Here is a 19,245-nt window from a genome sequence, read left to right as displayed (position 1 = left end):
GTGTGTGGGAGGGAGAAGGCCTGGGGGGGGGGGGGGAGGGGGGCAGGATAGGTATAAAACGCAAGGACACCAAGGACTTCCAGGAAAGAAGTCGGCACCTCAAAAAGTGGATTTGGGGTTGATTGAGCTTGTACAGAAGCAGTTTTTTTCATACAGAAGGATGGGCCAATATTGCCCAATAAAGGTGTGCAAAGTTGGTAGAGACCTATCCCAACAGACGCACAGCTGTAATTGCTGTCAAGGTGCTTCCACCAAGTATTAACTCAGGGGGGTGGACACTTATCCAACCAAGGTAATCTAGTTTTGTATTTCCATTATTTTATTGAAATTTGTAGAATTTGTTTTTCACTTGGAAGTTGTGGGTTACGATGTGTAAATAAAGGTGGAAAGAAAAAATCTGGTTTAATGCAATTTAATTCCAGGCTATAAGGCAACAAAAGGAGAAAATGTTGAAAGGGGGGGTGTAGACTTTCTATAGGCACTGTATGTAAAACAGATACAGTATTTCCGGATTTCATTTTTAATTAATTTGTAAAGAATTCCAAAAAAATCCACTTTGATATTACGGGGTATTAGGTGTAGATCATTGCCAAAAAAATCTCAATTTAATCCATTTTAAATTCAGACTGTAACATAACAAAATGTGAAAAAGTCAAGGTGTGTGAATACTTTCTTAAGGCACTGTACTGTAGGGAAACGAAGTATACTTTTTCGATATTAAAGAAGTGGCATGATTGGCAACACTTGCTGACATGAAACCACTGGCAGGAAGCCTCATCCTGTCTCGGTCTCGAGTGACATGTTGTTTTGTGCAGACTTGTTTATTTTTCTGTCCCATTGGAAAATGTCTGACTTGAAGGAGCAATGTGTGTGCATCAAATTCTGTGTGAAACCTGGTGCGACAGCCACGGAAACCTATGAAATGTTGAAAAACACATTTGGGGATTAGGCTCTTAGCCGTTCGAAAACATTTTAGTGGTTTGCTCGGTTTAAAAGTGGCCAAACTTTTCTCGATGATGATCCATTCTCCAGCCGTCCATCAACTTCGCACAGTGAGGAATCGGTCGCAAGTGCTCATGACAATTCGTCGTAACAGATTAATGATGATTCGTGAAGTGGCGGAAGAACTTGGCATCTCTTACGGCACATTGCAAACAATTTTGACTCAATATTTGGGAATGAGGCAGGTCTCGACAACGTTTGTCCCGTAGGCTCTCACTCCGGGACAAATGGAACCTCACAATGTTTCAAGAAGTCATTAATCGTGCAGCGAATGATGAAAACTTAAAGCCCAGCATCATTACAGGTGATGATTACAGGAGGCTTTATTGCTACGACCCTGTAAGATGAAGCGTCAGTCATCTCAGTGGAAGACCCTGTCATCACCTCCACCAAAGACAACATGGCATATGCACTCAAATGTAAAGACGATGTTGATTTTTTTTTTTGGACAGTGCACCATATGCACCACATGCAGTGAAGGCACACCACAAGTTTGTTCCACAAGGTCAGACGGTGAATCGGTTGATTTTATTTTGCCGTTCTGAAACACCTAAGAGATGCAGTTCAACGGAAGCGGCCTGAAAAACGGGAGTCAGTTTTGTGGATGTTGCACCATGACGATGCACCGGCACATTCATCATTCTCCACATGGGGATCGTTGGCCAAGCACAACATTCCACTGGCTCCCCACCCACTGTATTCACCAGATTTGGCACCAAATGACTTTTCTGTTCCACTGACTGAAACGCACCATGAAAGGAAAGATATTTCAGGATGTGCCAACCATCATCAAAAATACGACCCGGCAACTGAAAGCCATCCCAAAAAGAAGGGTACCAGCGATGCTTCAGAAAATGACACGACTGCTGAAATCGTTGTGTTCAATCAGGAGGAGACGACTATAAAAGGGATAAATTTAATTGACTGCGTTGTCCTTTAGTTTTGTAAGAATATTTAGTCCCGGAACCTTTTGATCGGACCATGATATTCCAAACTTATTTTGCTTTCTACAAGTAAACACAATTACTAAGAAGCAATTCTATCCATTTCCTTTATATGAACCACCCCACAACTTCACATAATGTGAGCTGCAGTGTTGAATAAATGATATTGGCCTGCAAATCAAACCAAGGAGCTAATAACATATGTGGATGCCTATTCCTAGAAACTGCAAAACAGAATCTCGAATTTTGAAATCGATATCATAATGTATATGGAAGGCAGTATGAGTGAATTAAAGAGGCAGTTGGAGATTGTGTCGACATACCCGCGCAACCAAGACGAGCAGAGTTTTCTGTTTGCCGTGAATAATGAAGGAGTTTTTTTTGTAGAAAGACAGTGAGGATGCCATTACAGGGCGATGGGCACGTGCCGTGACTTTTCAATGAACTGGGAAGCCTTCGGTGTTCAAGGCCAATATATCAGATATTCATGGTGGCACAATGTTGCACAAAAGGATTTCTTTCCGATGCATGGGAGTGCGTGCGTTCGGAAAACAACTCTTCATTTAGTACCTCCCCAATTTCAACCCGACAATAAACATTAATAGAATTATCGATCTCCATTGTATAAATACCCATAATGCTGAGGATAACGACTGCTCGCACATTTAGAACTGATTGTGCAAGGCAAACCATCTTTTTGTATTAAAAAAACAAGCAGATAAAGCAATGGGCGAAGAGAAACGGTTTAATGTTCTCGATTGACAGTAGGTAACACCATTGCGTTCCGACCATAATACATCGTGGTATTTGTTTGTGAGTTTTCAGTTTTGCGCTGATTGTAAACCACTTGGAAAGATGGAAGTGCAGTGGTTAGGCTTTATTATTGCTTTCCATTACATTTAAATTATCATCGTGCTGGAGGCTTTCTTCAGTGTATTATTTCCTACCGCAGAGCACCTAAGTGGGCTTGCCGTGCACTGCTAAGGCTTATTGGTGCTTCATTGACCTTGCTTTACATAATTGGGGCTCTTATGATGAGCAAAGGCTCTTTGCAGACATGGGGTTTGTCAGATTTTCATTTCTTAAGTAGCAGATTCGCATTTTGCAAGATGTGCCCAAAGCAGACTAGCTGTTTGGGATTTTGCGAAGCTCGATATATCAGTGGCCAGAAGTTTTATATTTGCCAAAAATATTTATATCCAAAGTTAACTGTGATGCTTGAACGGTATAGGTACACCATTACTTTAATCGATGACAAACGTCTTTCTTGAACTCTTCGTAAAGGTATTGTGTTGTGTTTGTCCCAAAATTAAGGTTGCCTCTCCTTGTAATAATGATACAGAAGTTCCCTTACCAGGAACCTCAACGCAGGAGGAGGCCCTTCGGCCTATCAAAGTCTGCACGATGGTTGCCAAACTATGGTTGTTTCTCTGTGTTCTATCCCATTTAAATGCTGAACGTAAAGCAAGGAAGCATCACGTACTATTTTTAAAAGCCGGTGTTCGAACCACTGACCTCCCAGATTCAAAGCGGATGCTCTAACCATTATGCCACTGTGTCGGATTTAACAGATTTTATGTAGCTACAAGGAAGGCATTCGAGGCTCTTCACCAAGGTTTTGCCTGATTAATGTAACGTGTGCTTACCATTTCAGCATACTGGTGCGAGCGGCCCTGGGCTATGGCCGGCAGGTCGAGAAGCCGTGCTGCAAGTGTTGCGGACAACTATGGACTCATCAAACTTCCCCCTGGTCCCAGGCGGTCCCATGTCAATTTCAGCCCACTGGTAGGATCTGGAACTCGTTCCATTTATCATTCCATCTCAATGTACCTATGTGTATGTATTATGTTTTTACTATTGTACTGTATCTTTGGCCCTAAGACTATATCGTTGTCTATGCCTCTGTTTATGTCACTATATCTTTATTTTCATGTTATCTTGTTTAAATCTCCATGTAATCTTTACATCTCTGTTTCAATGATTGTATCTTTGCTTGTTTTTATGTACTTTTATACATCTTTGTTTGTTTAAGTGTTTGTCTTTTGCTGTACATCTTTACACTCACCACTGATGTCATGTTGGTTTATGCAAATTAAGCATTATGAAAGTACCCGTTCATGCAGTCTGAAGTCACATGGCATACAGGCCTAGCCAAAGGCCTTAAGCCTATCTTTTTGTCAATATGATGACATCAATCAGGCAGAAACGGACATTGTTTATTGCATGATGAAGCGTTTTGTTTTTGGGTGAAATTTTAAAATAACTCGATGTAAAACGACAATGTCTTTGTTGTATGACAATGCATTTGACCCTCAGGCCATGATACATGTGCATTACATTGACAAGCTTTGCATGATTGTGTTTTGGCCTTCAGGCTGAGGTCCATGTGCTTAGATTTGTTGTAGTCTCTGGATTTTCTCCATACATTATTGTTTCTCAACAGAGAAATAGCAGGTATGCTTGTTAGACCATGCACTTTGGCTTCCGGACCAGGATGCTTGTGTATTTTTTGGATGATAGCTTACCATGTAGCTGGCTGGCAATATGACCTAGTGGTACACACACTCACCTCTGAGCTGTCTAGCCTGGATTCGAATCTTGGCCCAGCTATAAACTGCCATCCTGGTAGTTCACAGGCAAGGGTGATTCATCAATGTGTCTGCCATCCCTCGGATGTTAAGCTAAGCGTCCCATCTGCTGGCACTAGTAGGTGGATGATAAACATCACAGGGTGCCCATCTCGAAGAAGTCGGCGAGTTCTCGCCAGCATTCTGATCAAATGACAAATTACTGCTCTAACCTACAGGGTATCACCACACCCCTGCAAGAATTGATGCAAACCTGCAGCCAAGGACCAAATGAACCAAGCCCATTTGTCTTAAGCTCAAGTACATATGTGTTTAGCTTTGTCATAACGTAGTATTTTAACCCTTTTTTCAATAAAATACATTTCCAAACACAGAAATGGAGGTCCACACTGAAACTTTAAAATGCTGGCTTGAACACTGACCTCTCAGGGTTGTTATTAGTTTTTTGAATAAATCTCCTTCTTTATTTATATATTTGTTTCTGCAGTATTTTTACATATCGTACATCTATTTCTCTTTTGGTTATTTCTTTGTGTAAATTATAGCGTGTGTGTGTGTGTGTGTGTGTGTGTGTGTGTGTGTGTGTGTATATATATATTAGCGAGGTACCCGTGCGGGAGCCGGGAGAAAACAAACAATGCGGAAACGGTGAAGGCTAAAGCATGAACCCAATAAATTCCACATTACTGTGGCTCCTTCAGTCGCAAGTCAGACATGGACAGCAGGTTCGTGAAAGACTTAGGTAAAAAAACGATGAATGGGAAACAATGGAACCAATACATTCCACATTCTTGTGCCACCTGTAGTCGAACATTAAGCATGGACAGAAGGTTCGTGAAGGACTTCCACGAAAAACGTACCCGTTTGAATGGTTATATACCCAGTCAATGGCGAATGTGCATATGGCGATCCGCGAATGTTACGCTTAGAGCGTAGAGCTGTCACGGCATTTCGTCATTCACTTGAACTCAATATCTCTATTTTCATTCCAAACAGCATAACTCCAATCACCAATTAAATAGCATGAAGATAAAAAAAATTAACTTTTACCAACATTTGTGACATAAACAAATATTTAAATCCGGATGTGCAGTAGTTCCGTACAGTTGGGTGAATAAAATTACGAATTCAAAATCGTAATTGTATTCACTCAATTCCAAACGTGATTCCAATCATAAATTGATACTTTAACAAAATAGTTTCAAATGACGATTGTATTAAGATATTAAAAAACCATCTCAATGTCGTCATGTGTCTACTTCTGGATTTGCGGCTGGTTCTTATCGAGTTAATTTCAAAATCATCATTTTATTGAGGAATTTATTCATGAAACCTCCTACCTACCTTACAACATCCGCTGGGACCCCAAAACGTTCCACAGGAGCTTTGGCGGGGCCAGCCCCAAAACTGAGGGAGCAGTTTGGGGACGGACAGATGGACAGACACTCCTGTTTTATTTAAATATATATATATACATACACACACACACACACACACACACAAGTAATAAAAACATGATCATTTATTCATTATTGTGATCATCCCAAACTTGTTTCCATACTTTCGCATCCCCACATCCTTTTGCATTTTTTAAAATGCTGTTATTTTTATCATTTGTTTCTTTACTTTTTCAGAAACATATGTAGATGTTCTACTACTGATATACAAATATTGTAGTACAAACCTTATAGACATGCTTACATTTTAATGGTACTGTACATACTTTATAGACGATCTAACATTCTACAAAGCACGTACTTTATAGAAATAGGTACGTATGTGGGTTGTTACGTACTTTGCCTGTTGCTGTCACCAACTCCCTGATAATATTCCACTGTTAACCACACCCATATATGTCTGATTGTCCCTAGAGCAAACGTCTCCCCTTCAGTCTCTTCGTCTTCCTTTACAAAGAAATGCAGTTTTGTGTACTTTTCGGGGAATCCTTTCAAGCTATTACAATAGCAAAGGATGCTGCACCAAGTAAAACTCTATCAGATGGTACCAGAGCCATTTCCATTGAGAGAGGCAGCTCGGAAATACACCATCTGAAGATTCTTATTATGAACAAGAAGAAGATTTTCTGGGGTTGACTGATATCGGTTTTTTGCTTTTTTTTGCTTTTGCCATGGTCTGGAGTACTGAAACGTGATCCCTGCCTATAGTCAGGTTCACTATGTTTTTTCGTTCAAAATCATGGTAGATTAGCAAACCTATACATTTTTGGAAACGTTATTACATGGAAAATCTGAAAATCAATGTTTACATTTGCCAATTCCGACCAATTCGATTCGACCAATTCGACCAATTCGACCAATCGACCAATTCCATTCGACCAATTCGACCAATCGACCAATTCCATTCGACCAATCGCTTCGATCGACCATTCGACCATTCGACCAATTCGATCGATTCGATTCGATTCATCGAATTCGATTCGATCGACCATTCGACCAATTCGATTTGCCAATCAATTTGACCGACCTTTGCTTGTGTGGAACGGACTGTGAAAACGATGCGGACTATATTGTCGGATACGACACACAGGACAGTGGTGACGAACTCTAAATGGCATATTCTGTAATCGTGTATGTTTGATGCCATTGACTGCCTGTGTATATTTTGTCATTGACTGCCCGTGTAGATGTGAAGTTATACTGACTGCATGTGTATATATGATTTTGCTGACTGCCGGTGTATGTTTGATGATATGAATTATTGTGACACATTTTGATGTTATTAACTGCCTGTACAAAATGATAACATGTATTTGATTATGCAACTTATCGCGAATATAAAGACAGTATTTTGCAATTCAAAACCTTTGATTCGTGTCTTACCATTCCACATAGCACTAATTTGATACTTTCATTGGATTCCTTGTCCCTGAAAATATAGGTTTAGTATATTTTAAAAAGTTTTTAGGGTAATTAGAGGCAGAAATAGAACAAAATATGTATTTTACAGTGGCCATTTTGAAAATCCAAAATGGCCGCCATACAGGTATCTCTCCAAATGTAAACATTGATTTTTAGTTTCCTTATGCTATAACCTTTCCAAAAATGTATAGGTTTGCTAATCTACCATGATTTTGAACGAAATATAATTTATTGACATAGTGAACCTGACTACTAGGCAATGAGCCGAACAGACCAGGTAGGCTCTCATATGTAGCCTAGAAGTGGCTTTTTAGAGAAGATAGTCCAACTTTAGTTTTGTATATAGCTGATAGGACCGACATTTTATTCCCACCCCTAACCTACATAGAGAGTGCTGGCACGCACTCTCTGATATATGAAAATTTAATACATATTCCTTTCAGTTGTCAGTCTGTGTAAAGCAGACCGTACATTGCAGAAAGCATCGTCAGATGCCACATTGCTAACCGTAGCATTGGTCAGCCGAGATAGGCTTTAGAGGCCTTTTATTGGAAAATAGCCAGGCCATCTGGGGGAAAAGAATGAATCCATGGATCTGCATTTCTGGCTCCCTGCCTGACATCAGTGCACAGTGGATTCCCCCCAGGAGACATAAGCTGGCAGGCCGTCCAATGAGGGAGGAGATACCGCTATCACCAGTTAAATGGAATTAATGGTGAGCATAAACCCCAGTGCCACACCAGCACAAGCTTGCTGCGAGGGTTCTGAAAAGCTGCCTGCTGCACATCCACCCTGTTTATAGGTATTCATTACAATGTTAATACTTCATTAAATCTCGACATCTTTCTTCCTTGCTGCAATGTAGAGATCGCCTCTTTTTTGTAAACAAAGTCAAAGCTCGTGGGAAAGCTGGAACACTGAATGTATCAGGATACAACAGAACAAAAGGACCAGTAGAAAGAAGGGGGAAACACCAGCAGCAGGGTTGAAGGTCAAAATAGATGAAGAGTTGGACAAATAAGAGATGTGGGGAAGAATGAGAGATAGGGGAGGATGCACAGAGTAGACAGGATGGATAAGAAGCAAACTCTCAGGAAGGAAAAACTGGAAATTAACCATAAGGAGGGTTGTTGGTGTGCCTTTGTGAGCCCTGCTTAAACCTGGGGAGAGGAGGGGGACAAAGCATGGAAAGAGTAGAGGGTGCAAGACCAGAAAGGAGGTGGAAGAAGACAAAGAGACCACTGACCTATCTGTGATGGAAAAGTGATAGGCCCGTAAACTGAGCTTCGTTGTGAGAAATTCCGATGATCTTGAAGACCTGAAGGTCTTGGTTTCCACACCGTCAAGCTGGGCAAGATGTGAGGCAGGGGAGGCAGCCCAGATGAGAGAGCAGCACGCCATCAAGATGTGAGGCAGAGGAGGCAGCCCAGATGAGAGAGCAGCATGCCATCAAGATGTGAGGCAGGGGAGGCAGCCCAGATGAGAGAGCAGCACGCCATCAAGATGTGAGGCAGGGGAGCCAGCCCAGATGAGAGAGCAGCACGCCATCAAGATGTGAGGGTGGGGAGGCAGCCCAGATGAGAGAGCAGCACGCCATCAAGATGTGAGGCAGGGGAGGCAGCCCAGATGAGAGAGCAGCACGCCATCAAGATGTGAGGGTGGGGAGGCAGCCCAGATGAGAGAGTAGCACGCCATCAAGATGTGAGGCAGGGGAGGCGGCCCAGATGAGAGAGCAGCATGCCATCAAGATGTGAGGGTGGGGAGGCAGCCCAGATGAGAGAGCAGCACGCCATCAAGATGTGAGGGTGGGGAGGCAGCCCAGATGAGAGAGCAGCACGCCATCAAGATGTGAGGCAGGGGAGGCAGCCCAGATTAGAGAGCAGCACGCCATCAAGATGTGAGGGTGGGGAGGCAGCCCAGATGAGAGAGTAGCACGCCATCAAGATGTGAGGCAGGGGAGGCAGCCCAGATTAGAGAGCAGCACGCCATCAAGATGTGAGGGTGGGGAGGCAGCCCAGATGAGAGAGTAGCATGTCATCAAGCTGTGAGGCAGGGGAGGCAACCCAGATGAGAGAGCAGCACGCCATCAAGATGTGAGGCAGGGGAGGCAGCCCAGATTAGAGAGCAGCACGCCATCAAGATGTGAGGGTGGGGAGGCGGCCCAGATGAGAGAGCAGCACGCCATCAAGATGTGAGGCAGGGGAGGCAGCCCAGATTAGAGAGCAGCACGCCATCAAGATGTGAGGGTGGGGAGGCAGCCCAAATGAGAGAGTAGCATGCCATCAAGCTGTGAGGCAGGGGAGGCAACCCAGATGAGAGAGCAGCATGCCATCAAGATGTGAGGCAGGGGAGCCAGCCCAGATGAGAGAGTAGCACTCCATCAAGCTGTGAGGCAGGGGAGGCAGCCCAGATGAGAGAGCAGCATGCCATCAAGATGTGAGGCAGGGGAGTTAGCCCAGATGAGAGAGCAGCATGCCATCAAGATGTGAGGCAGGGAGCCAGCCTTGATGAGAGAGCAGCATGCCATCAAGATGTGAGGCAGGGGAGGTAGCCCAGATGAGAGAGCAGCATGCCATCAAGATGTGAGGCAGGGGAGCCAGCCTTGATGAGAGAGTAGCACGCCATCAAGCTGTGGTTGAAGGCCTTATAGGTGGTTCAGGTGTGCCATGGTCGGACTTTGTACGACGGAGGAATCCCAGTCGGCGACTGGCTTTGGAGGCCTACCAAATGGATAAAGTGGATTTTCCAGAGAGTCAGAGAGATCATTAATGAAGATCAGGAAGAGGACTTAGCCCAGAACTCTTCCTTGGGCAATCCAGCTTTGACAGTGAGAGAAGAAGAAAGGATTCCGTTGAGAGCCACATGTTGGCTACTAGAGTAGAGGGAGTCATTAAGCCATGTGTGGAGTTGGCCTCGGATGCCATCGGCAGTAAGTTTGTAGAGCAAGGCGGATGCCAGATTGTATCAAAAGCTCGACATTTGTCTAAATAGTCAGGGTGTAGATCGAGGTGGGCTGTCACCTGAAAGAGGAATTTATGAGCGTAGTACATTTCTGTAGCTGATCCTGTGTGTTTGTTATGACAGAAGTTGAAAATTTTCATCATATGTCGGTCTGTTTCATTACTTGCGAAATCGAAGATTTTTCAAGTGTATTGGTCGGTTGCGTTTGTGGTTCCGTCTGTCTGTTTGTTTGTCACCGGCCTGCAGGTCACAATTCTAAACCGATCGTCACGAAACTTCACCAAGTTGTATAGGTCGTCCCAATTGAGAAGCCTATTGTTTTTGGGGTCAAAAGGTCAACATAGGCCAAAGGTCACCAACTTTGCCAAATTTCTAAAATCCTAAATTTTCATCCGATTGACTTGAAATTTGAAGAGGACTTGCATATCTGGTCACTGAATTCAACCACAAAGTATATTTGAGGTCAACATAGGCCAAAAGGTCAACATAGGCCACATTTCTAAAATCCTCAATTTTCATCCGATTGACTTGAAATTTGAAGAGGACTTGCATATCTGGTCAATGAATTCAACCACCAAGTATTTTTCAGGTCAACATAGGCCAAAAGGTCAATATAGGCCAAAAGGTCAACGTAGGCCAAAAGCTCAACATAGGCCAAATTTCTAAAATCCTAAATTTTCATCCGATTGACTTTAAATTTGAAGAGGACTTGCATATCTGGTCACTGAATTCAACCACCAAGTATATTTGAGGTCAACATAGGCCAAAAGGTCAACATAGGCCACATTTCTAAAATCCTCAATTTTCATCCGATTGACTTGAAATTTGAAGAGGACTTGCATATCTGGTCAATGAATTCAACCACCAAGTATTTTTCAGGTCAACATAGGCCAAAAGGTCAATATAGGCCAAAAGGTCAACGTAGGCCAAAAGCTCAACATAGGCCAAATTTCTAAAATCACCAATTTTCATTTGATTGACTTGAAATTCTAAGAGGATTTAAATATATGGTCACTGAATTCAACCACCAACTATTTTGAGGTCAACATAGGCCAAAAGGTCAACATAGGCCAAGTTTTTTAAATCCTCAATTTTCATCCGATTGACTTGAAAATTGAACAGCATTTGCACATTGAGACACTAAATAGGGAAACTAACTATTTTTGAGGTCAAAAGGTCAAGGGTCAACTCAAGGTCAACCTAACAAAATCATCATTTTTCATCTGAAAAATCGTCACTTTTCTTCCTAATGACCCGAGCTTTGATCAAGATTGTCAATTTTAATCTTGATGAAATGAACAATTTGCTGTATCAATGGAATTTTTTTTCTTGGGGGTGGGGGACGGATTTTGCAAGTATCGTGGTCCGCATGACGTCTTCTTGTTTGTTTGTTTGTCTGAGTGTGATAGCTCACCAAACGCTTTCAGCTATCTTCGTCAAACCTTATCAGCGGAGTCCAAAGGAAAAAAAGTGAGGCTGTTAATTTTATTTGACTATATAGGTTGACTACAATTTTATTTGACTATACAGGTTGACTACAATTTTATTTGACAAAGGTCAAGGTGACAGTGACGATTTTCGTCATACCTGTCAGCCTACTGCCTGATGCCTTCTTGTCTGTTTGTGCACAAGATATCTCAAAAGGTTGCATCTCAAAAGGATATTGGACGAAATTTGGTGGGGAGGTTGGGTATGTGACAAGGCCAAAATGATTAGAGTTTAGTGAAGATCCAGATCTGAATCTGAGAATTTTGTAAGTGATTCTTCACCATTGAGAGGTATGGTAAAAAATGATATATGGCAAGATATCTCAAAAAGTTGTGAACGGATTCGAACAAAACTTGGTGGACTTGGTTGGTTTTGTGACAATGAAGAATTGGTGTAATTTTGGTGAAGATTCAAATACGGATCAATTTTTTTTTTTCATTGATTCTTCACAATTGAGTGATAGGGCTAAAACCAAAATATAGCAAGATATATCAAAAGGGTATGGATGGATTCAGACGAAACTTGGTGGACTGGTTGGTTGTGTGACAAAAACGAATCGACAAGGACGAATTTTTTTAATTTCTAAGTGATTCTTCACCATTGAGTGATCGGGCCAAAAACGATATACAGCATGATATTTCAAAAAGGTGTGGACGACTTATGACAAAACTGGGTGGATGAGTTGGGTAAGTGACAAGACCAAGGCGATTAGATTTTGGTTCAGGTCCGAATCCAAATCCGACCTATCACTGGGATCCAAAACCAAAACGGGTCAGTTTGTAGGAGGTATGTTCTCCACCGAGTGCCGCTCTAGTTGTATTTGCTATGCCCAATTTTTGTCCTATGGTCCTACTTAAATAATTCTGTTCTTTCAGCTTCCAAATTGCTTGGTCTTCTTTCATAGACAGTTTTCTGGTCTTCATGTAGGTTTTGCCTACTGACTCCAAAGGCAAAAGCAAAGGTTAAAACCAGAAACTAGACATTCACAGCTCTTTTATGTGTAAACGATCAATGCAACAAGAAACACCTCTCAGTCATTTCTTCCAATACTTATGCTTATCTAAAATCGGAGGGACTGAACATACAAAGTGCTGTTGTTCTACAATGTAAAACATACATGCATAGAAATATCAATAAATAAAACCTGGCCTTGTGTACTCTTGTCTCGTATTCATATTTTGATCCCCAATTCAAATTTCTTGTGTATATAACAATAATAACAAATTCGACTTCACTGTTCCAATACTCATGAGGGCATGTATATGGGAGATTAGTCCTGAAGAGAGATGGCTGCTTGCAGTCCTTGCCAATCTGCCTGGGTGACCTGCCAGACTCGCCGGCACAGAGGCACCTCTCTGACAATAGCCAGATAGATGTTTACCCTACCAAGAATATGATCAGATGAACCAATTGGAGTAGAGGAAGAGCAAGAGACATTTGCACAGAAGTTTGTCATCACCAAGTCCAGAAGGGAGGATTTGCTATTGGGTGAAATCCAAGGGTGGGGTGAGGGGTAAACTTTAGAGGAGGTGGTGGGGGGGGGGCGGTGAAGAAAGAGGGGACATGAAGTGGAGGGAAGCTGAAGAAAGGGACACAGGGTGGGGTGGGAAAGTTGCTGTCTTGTAGGATGTATAGGGGAGCGTACTGACACGGGAAGTGCGGGGAGGGGGCGGGGTGAGGACACCATAAAATAACATGAAGGGTGTTTGATCGTCATGCGCAGACCACCTCTGTAAATTGGACTTCTCAAGATTCCCGAATTTGACATACTAGTACAACTACTCCCCCACGGAAGTGGCTGGAAGGGTCACGTTATTATCCTCCGCAGGGTATGTAGTTCACAATAGATCTAGGCTCTTATCCGTTAGTCTGATATGGACTTCATAATCATATAATGCCTGAAGGATGTCGTGATTCCTCCAAATTTCTTTCAGTTTAGTGTTAAATAGCAGTAGTGACTGTTAAAAAAGGTAATCATACTTTTTTTTGGTTTATAATATTTTTTTATGCCTCCGCCGACGAAGTCGCCGGAGGCAGTATGTTTTTGGGTTGTCCGTCCGTGTGTCCGTGACACGATTTCGTTACCGCAATAACTTGGCAACGGCTGAAGGGATCTAAGTCAAACTTGGTGCAGGTATGTATAATGATGTAAAGATGAACTGATTACATTTCGACATCAAAAGGTCAAAGGTCAGCGTCTGTTATTGTTACCCTGATAACATAAGAACGGCTGAAGGGAACCAAGTAAAACTTGGTACAAGTATGTATAATGATGTCAGGATAAACGATTCGATTATGGGGTCAAGGGGTCAATGGTCAGAAGTTGGGTAGAAATTCTGTTGCTGTGTTAACCTGTGAACCAGTGATGGGATTTTGACCAAACTTGGTACAAGTTTATATTATGATGAAAAGATGAGCTTATTAGCTTTCTGCATCAAAGGTCAAAGTCAGAGGTCATGTCAGGTAAAAATGTGATACTTGAGAACAGCTGAATGGATTTAAATCAAACTTGATACAAGTATGTATAATGATGTAATAATGTGGGCGGAGGCACATCAGTCGACGATGTCGAAGAGTGCAACTCTAATTAATTCTCGATAACAAAAATGTACTTCCGTTAGGGTGTTGGAGGCAATATTGCAGGTCACAAAAACCACTTGGGGAATGGGGATATTGTTTTGTAATATTATGCTATTATTATTATTACCTCGACCACGAAAGGTGGAAGGAGGTTATGTTTTCACCCCTGTATGTTTGTCTGTTTGTCTGATTGTGAAGAGGATATCTCAAAAAGTTGTTGACGGATTCAGCTGGAATTTGGTGGAGAAGTTGGGTATATAACCAGGACGAAATTATTAGATTTTGGTGAAGATCTGGGTTCGGAGATTCGGATACAAATTTTTTATTTTATTTTAAGTGATTCTTCACCACTGATAGGACCAACAACGATATGTAGCATGAAAGCTCAAAACGTTGCGGTCGACTTATGACAAAACGAGGTGGATGAGTTTACGTTTTGTATCTCAGAGTAGACCAGAAAATCACAATACAGAATCACATTTAATCAAAATGAATCTCAGGAACCACCGTAGGTCCAGTCTCTCATATCCTGATCTACCCCTCGTTTTTGGCCATATCACTCAATGGTGAAGAATCACTTAAAAATGTTACTAGCCGGATCCGGATCCAGACCTTCACCAAAATTGAATTAATTCTTCCTTGTCACACACCCAACCGGTCCAACAAATTTCGTCCAAATCCGTCCACAACTTTTTGAAATATCCTGCTATGTATTGTTTTTGGCCGTATCTCCCAATGGTGAAGAATCACTTAAAAATTAAATAATTCTCATATCCGAATCCATATTTAGAACTTCACCAAGATCGAATCGAATCGGCCTTGTCAGACACACAACCAGTCCACCAAATTTCGTCCGAATCCGTCAACAACTTTTTGGGATATCCTGCTATGTATCGTTTTTGGCTGTATCTCCCAATGGTGAAGAATCACTTAAAAATTAAATAACTCTCATATCCGAATCCATATTTAGAACTTCACCAAAATCGAATCGAATCATCCTTGTCACATACGCAACATCTCCACCAAGTTTTGTCCAAATTCATCCATAACCTTTTGAGATATCCTGCTATGTATCGTTTTTGGCCCGATCTCCCAACGGTGAAGAATCACTTTTAAAATTAAATAATTCTCATATCCGAATCCATATTTAGAACTTCACCAAAATCGAATCGAATGGTTCTTGTCACATACGCAACATCTCCACCAAGTTTAGTCCAAATTCATCCATAACTTTTTGAGACATCCTGCTATGTATCGTTTTTGGCCCGATCTCCCAATGGTGAAGAATCACTTAAAAATTCTAGTAGCCGGATCCGAATCCGGATCTTCACCAAGATCTAATCATTTCGTCGGTGTCACATACGCTACATCTCTTATTTGTTCACAAAATATATGAGATATTTTGTTCACAAACGGACAGACAGGGGTGAAAACACAACCTCCATCCACCTTTGCTGGCGGAGGTAATAAAGTGCTACACAACTTGCCGTCATAGATATTGAGGTCACACTTGGCAGTTTAGTTATGCAACCTGGAAGTAATCAAAACAGGTTTGAATTCATTTCCTCTCCCAGTCTGCATTCATGTTCCCTGTCCAATACACCACACGAGGTGTGGGCACGAGTGGGAAAGGTGGGGGTTGAAAATGTGGGGGAATTGGCTTCATGTTGGTGATGCTTTTGACAGTAAATTTGTAATTTGTTTGATTTAAGCGTGTGGTTGATTTGAAACTCTTCCATATTAAATGTCATTAAATTCCACTTCTTTCTTCAATTTCTATTCCTCTCTCCTCGAACAGCATCACTGCACGGGTTCTCTAGACCACCGTACTTCACCTGTTCCATCCTACCAAGGGACTAGGTCTGGAATAACCGGAAGCTGGCGAGGTACGGCTATAATCCCAGGGGGTCCGGAGGCCTTGCACGGATGTCCCATCTGGTCAGTAGATCATAGGGAACACCGAGGCCTGCTCTGGAAACTGCAGCGCAAAAGCGTGAGTGTCTGTCTGTGCTGCGGGGACGTTCCTCTTTGTCCTTCATCCTTCATCTCTTCCAGTTTTGAATAAAAATAGGCCACTGGGGTTTTTGTTCAATGTGACAACCTCATAAATAGCCTTAGAGCAGTCATTCTGGATGGGTATCTGGTGATGTGATCCATTGTATTCCGAGGTTTCCCCTATTGGTTTGGCCGTCGGAAAATGTCATCCCACTAGTGCACGGATGAGAGATTCCAACGGCAAAAGAAATGGTGGCAGCAACTGAAGCTTATTGCCTACAGGAACCTTCCTCCTTTGGAAGAGATTGTGATCCCCCGATCCCAAACCTCATTTGAGAGTTCATCATCCCAATGGGTTTCAAAACCTTTTGAAAGCAGATGAATGCCTAAAATGCACCATAATGTCCATGTATGTTGTATGAATACTAAATCACTGGTAGCGAATGCATTAGAAGAAAAATGGGGCTCATCTCTCAAAGGCAATTGTCTCACTTTATACAGACTCCTGTTCTTTCTTTAAATTTAATTTTAAAATACTTTGCATCTTCCTTCTCATACACACAGTTTCTGGTGCGGCTACCCCTAAAGCACATAATCATTGACTCTTTTGTTAATTCATTCACCAACAACAACAACAACAACAACATGCATTTTAAGGCCATTTTCCCTGCTAGAGCGGGGGTTAGCCTTGCGGTCCCCATGACAATCTTCTCCATTTTGCCCTATTTTCTGCATCTCCCCTTGTTAACACCCTTGCCCGCATTTCTTCTTCCACCATCTTTAGCCAAGTCTTTCTCGGTCTTCCCCGTCCTCTACTTCCTTCTACATTCATTTCCATCACTCTTCTCAACCAGTCACTTTCATCCTTCCTCAACACATGACCAAACCATCTCAACCTGTTCCTCTTCACAGCATCAATCACAGGCTCTATTCCCATCATCTTTCGCAATTCATCATTTGTCTTCCTCTCTCTCAACGATACTCCGCCCATCCACCGAACCATTCGCATTTCCACCCTTTCCAGCCTTCGTTGCTGCTCTACGTTCATAATGTTAATTCATTCACTGAGGTATTTAAATGTTTTCTTGTTTTGCTTTTGATCATCTATTCACGATTTTGACACATCCTGAAGGATTGCTTCCAATTTAATGAGGATTTATAACAAATGTGTGTGATGTCTTGTAAAAACAATTATCACTTTTATAAGTTATGATAAAAAATTACGAGTTTCATGACAAAAAGCTTTAACGCAGGAGGAGGTCATAAGGCCCATCAAACCCTGAGCGATGGTTGCCAACCTATGGTTGTTTTTTCCATGCTCTATCCATACAAAGTTTGCTTGTAAATTTAATGCTGAGTGTCAAGAAATGTCTCAGGGCTTAAAAGGAACGAACACGAAGGGTTAACGCACGAAACATCAGCCTCTCCTTGCTTCCCACAGGGGTTAGCAGACTTTAATCAACGTCATGTTGATTTAATCTATTTCCAGAAGCGTTTTTGTTCCCCATCTCACGACTATTTTACAACGTTATTATGTGTCTCTACCTTATTCGTATACACGTTGTTGTTACCCTCTCATTCTATATCTACATGGTATTCATAGAACACTTACTCCGTGCAGTCAACTTGGTTCGAGCCAACTCTTCTGTTTTTGAAGATGTTTTCTTCTTTGATCCAATATGGCTGTCAGAACACGTGAGCGATGACATCATAAATTTACATTCTCTAATATAATTGTTGCTCATTAAATAATCATCTAATACAATGACAAATTATATAATAAGCTAATACAAACAAATATAATCTAATATAATTGCGTAGATCACACTCAATAAATTTCAAACTGATCGGACTAAGTGTTTTCCCTGTCGCATTATGACGTTATAATTACGGCACCAATGACGTCATCGTTAACAACACTTATTCCCCATGCGGAGGTCTTTACAATGAGCCATGTTTCAATTTTTTCCATGGAGCGGTTTTGGAGATATAGAGGTACAACGTTTTTCGGTTTTTCCAAATGGCGCCTGTACCACATGACCTATGACGTCATGATTATCATTAAAATATTCTAAAGGAGGAGGAGGAGCTCCTATGGTGAAAATTTCGTGTCCATTGGATCAACAGTTGCAGAGAAAAAAAAAATCATACTAATCGGATCAAGCATTGTATTAATCGAATTATGACGTCATAATGAAGGCACTGGTGCCGTAATCATTAACATATCTTATTTCCTATGGGGAGGACTTGACAATGAGCCATGTTTCAATTTTTTCCATTGAGCGGTTTCGGAGATTATAGAGGTGCAAAGTTTTTTTCCAAATCGCGTCCATATCACGTGACCTATGACGTCATAATTCTGAATAAAAAAAATCTACAGGCGGAGGTGCTCCTATGATAAAAATTTTGTGTCAATCGGATGGACCAACGGTTGTCAAGAAAATGAATTTTAAAAATGCAGACACACATGTACATACGTACGTACGCCACACGTATGTACGTATGCCACTCGTACGCACGCAACTGATCGCCTAACTCTGCTTCTTGCTTCGCGAGCGCAGGGTAATGACCAACTCTCTCATTCTCGTAACTATTAGCCTGATGTTGGCTTAACGTTTAAGGTGGCTGGCTTAAGATCTTAGGGTCTTGAGTTTTATCCCTGTCACTCCATTGAATTAACACCAGGTAGGTTGACGTAGCCTGTCATCCTTCCGAGGTTGGCAAAATGAGTACCAGCTTACTGGTAATAAGGGGAATTGCATTTGCGGAACAGCTGCTCCCCCAGAAAACGATTTAGCCAAGCAGCCA

General features: G+C 41.9%; 1 protein-coding gene across 1 annotated transcript in view; it reads left to right on the top strand.

Moving 5' to 3' along the window:
* The window catches only part of LOC137424239 (uncharacterized), a 238,076-nt gene that overhangs the window by 117,894 nt on the left and 100,937 nt on the right, over positions 1-19,245 (top strand). Inside the window, exons 10-11 of the mRNA XM_078773568.1 lie at positions 3,601-3,731; positions 16,241-16,435. Coding sequence (XP_078629694.1) covers positions 3,601-3,731; positions 16,241-16,435 — 326 coding nt within the window. The remainder of the gene's footprint in view (positions 1-3,600; positions 3,732-16,240; positions 16,436-19,245) is intronic.

The sequence above is a fragment of the Myxine glutinosa genome, chromosome 3 (assembly GCF_964187855.1).
Source record: "Myxine glutinosa chromosome 3, kmMyxGlut1.1, whole genome shotgun sequence".
Taxonomy (NCBI): Eukaryota; Metazoa; Chordata; class Myxini; order Myxiniformes; family Myxinidae; genus Myxine; species Myxine glutinosa.
The sequence above is the reverse complement of the archived record's forward strand: the minus strand, read 5'-3'. Positions and strand labels throughout refer to the sequence as shown.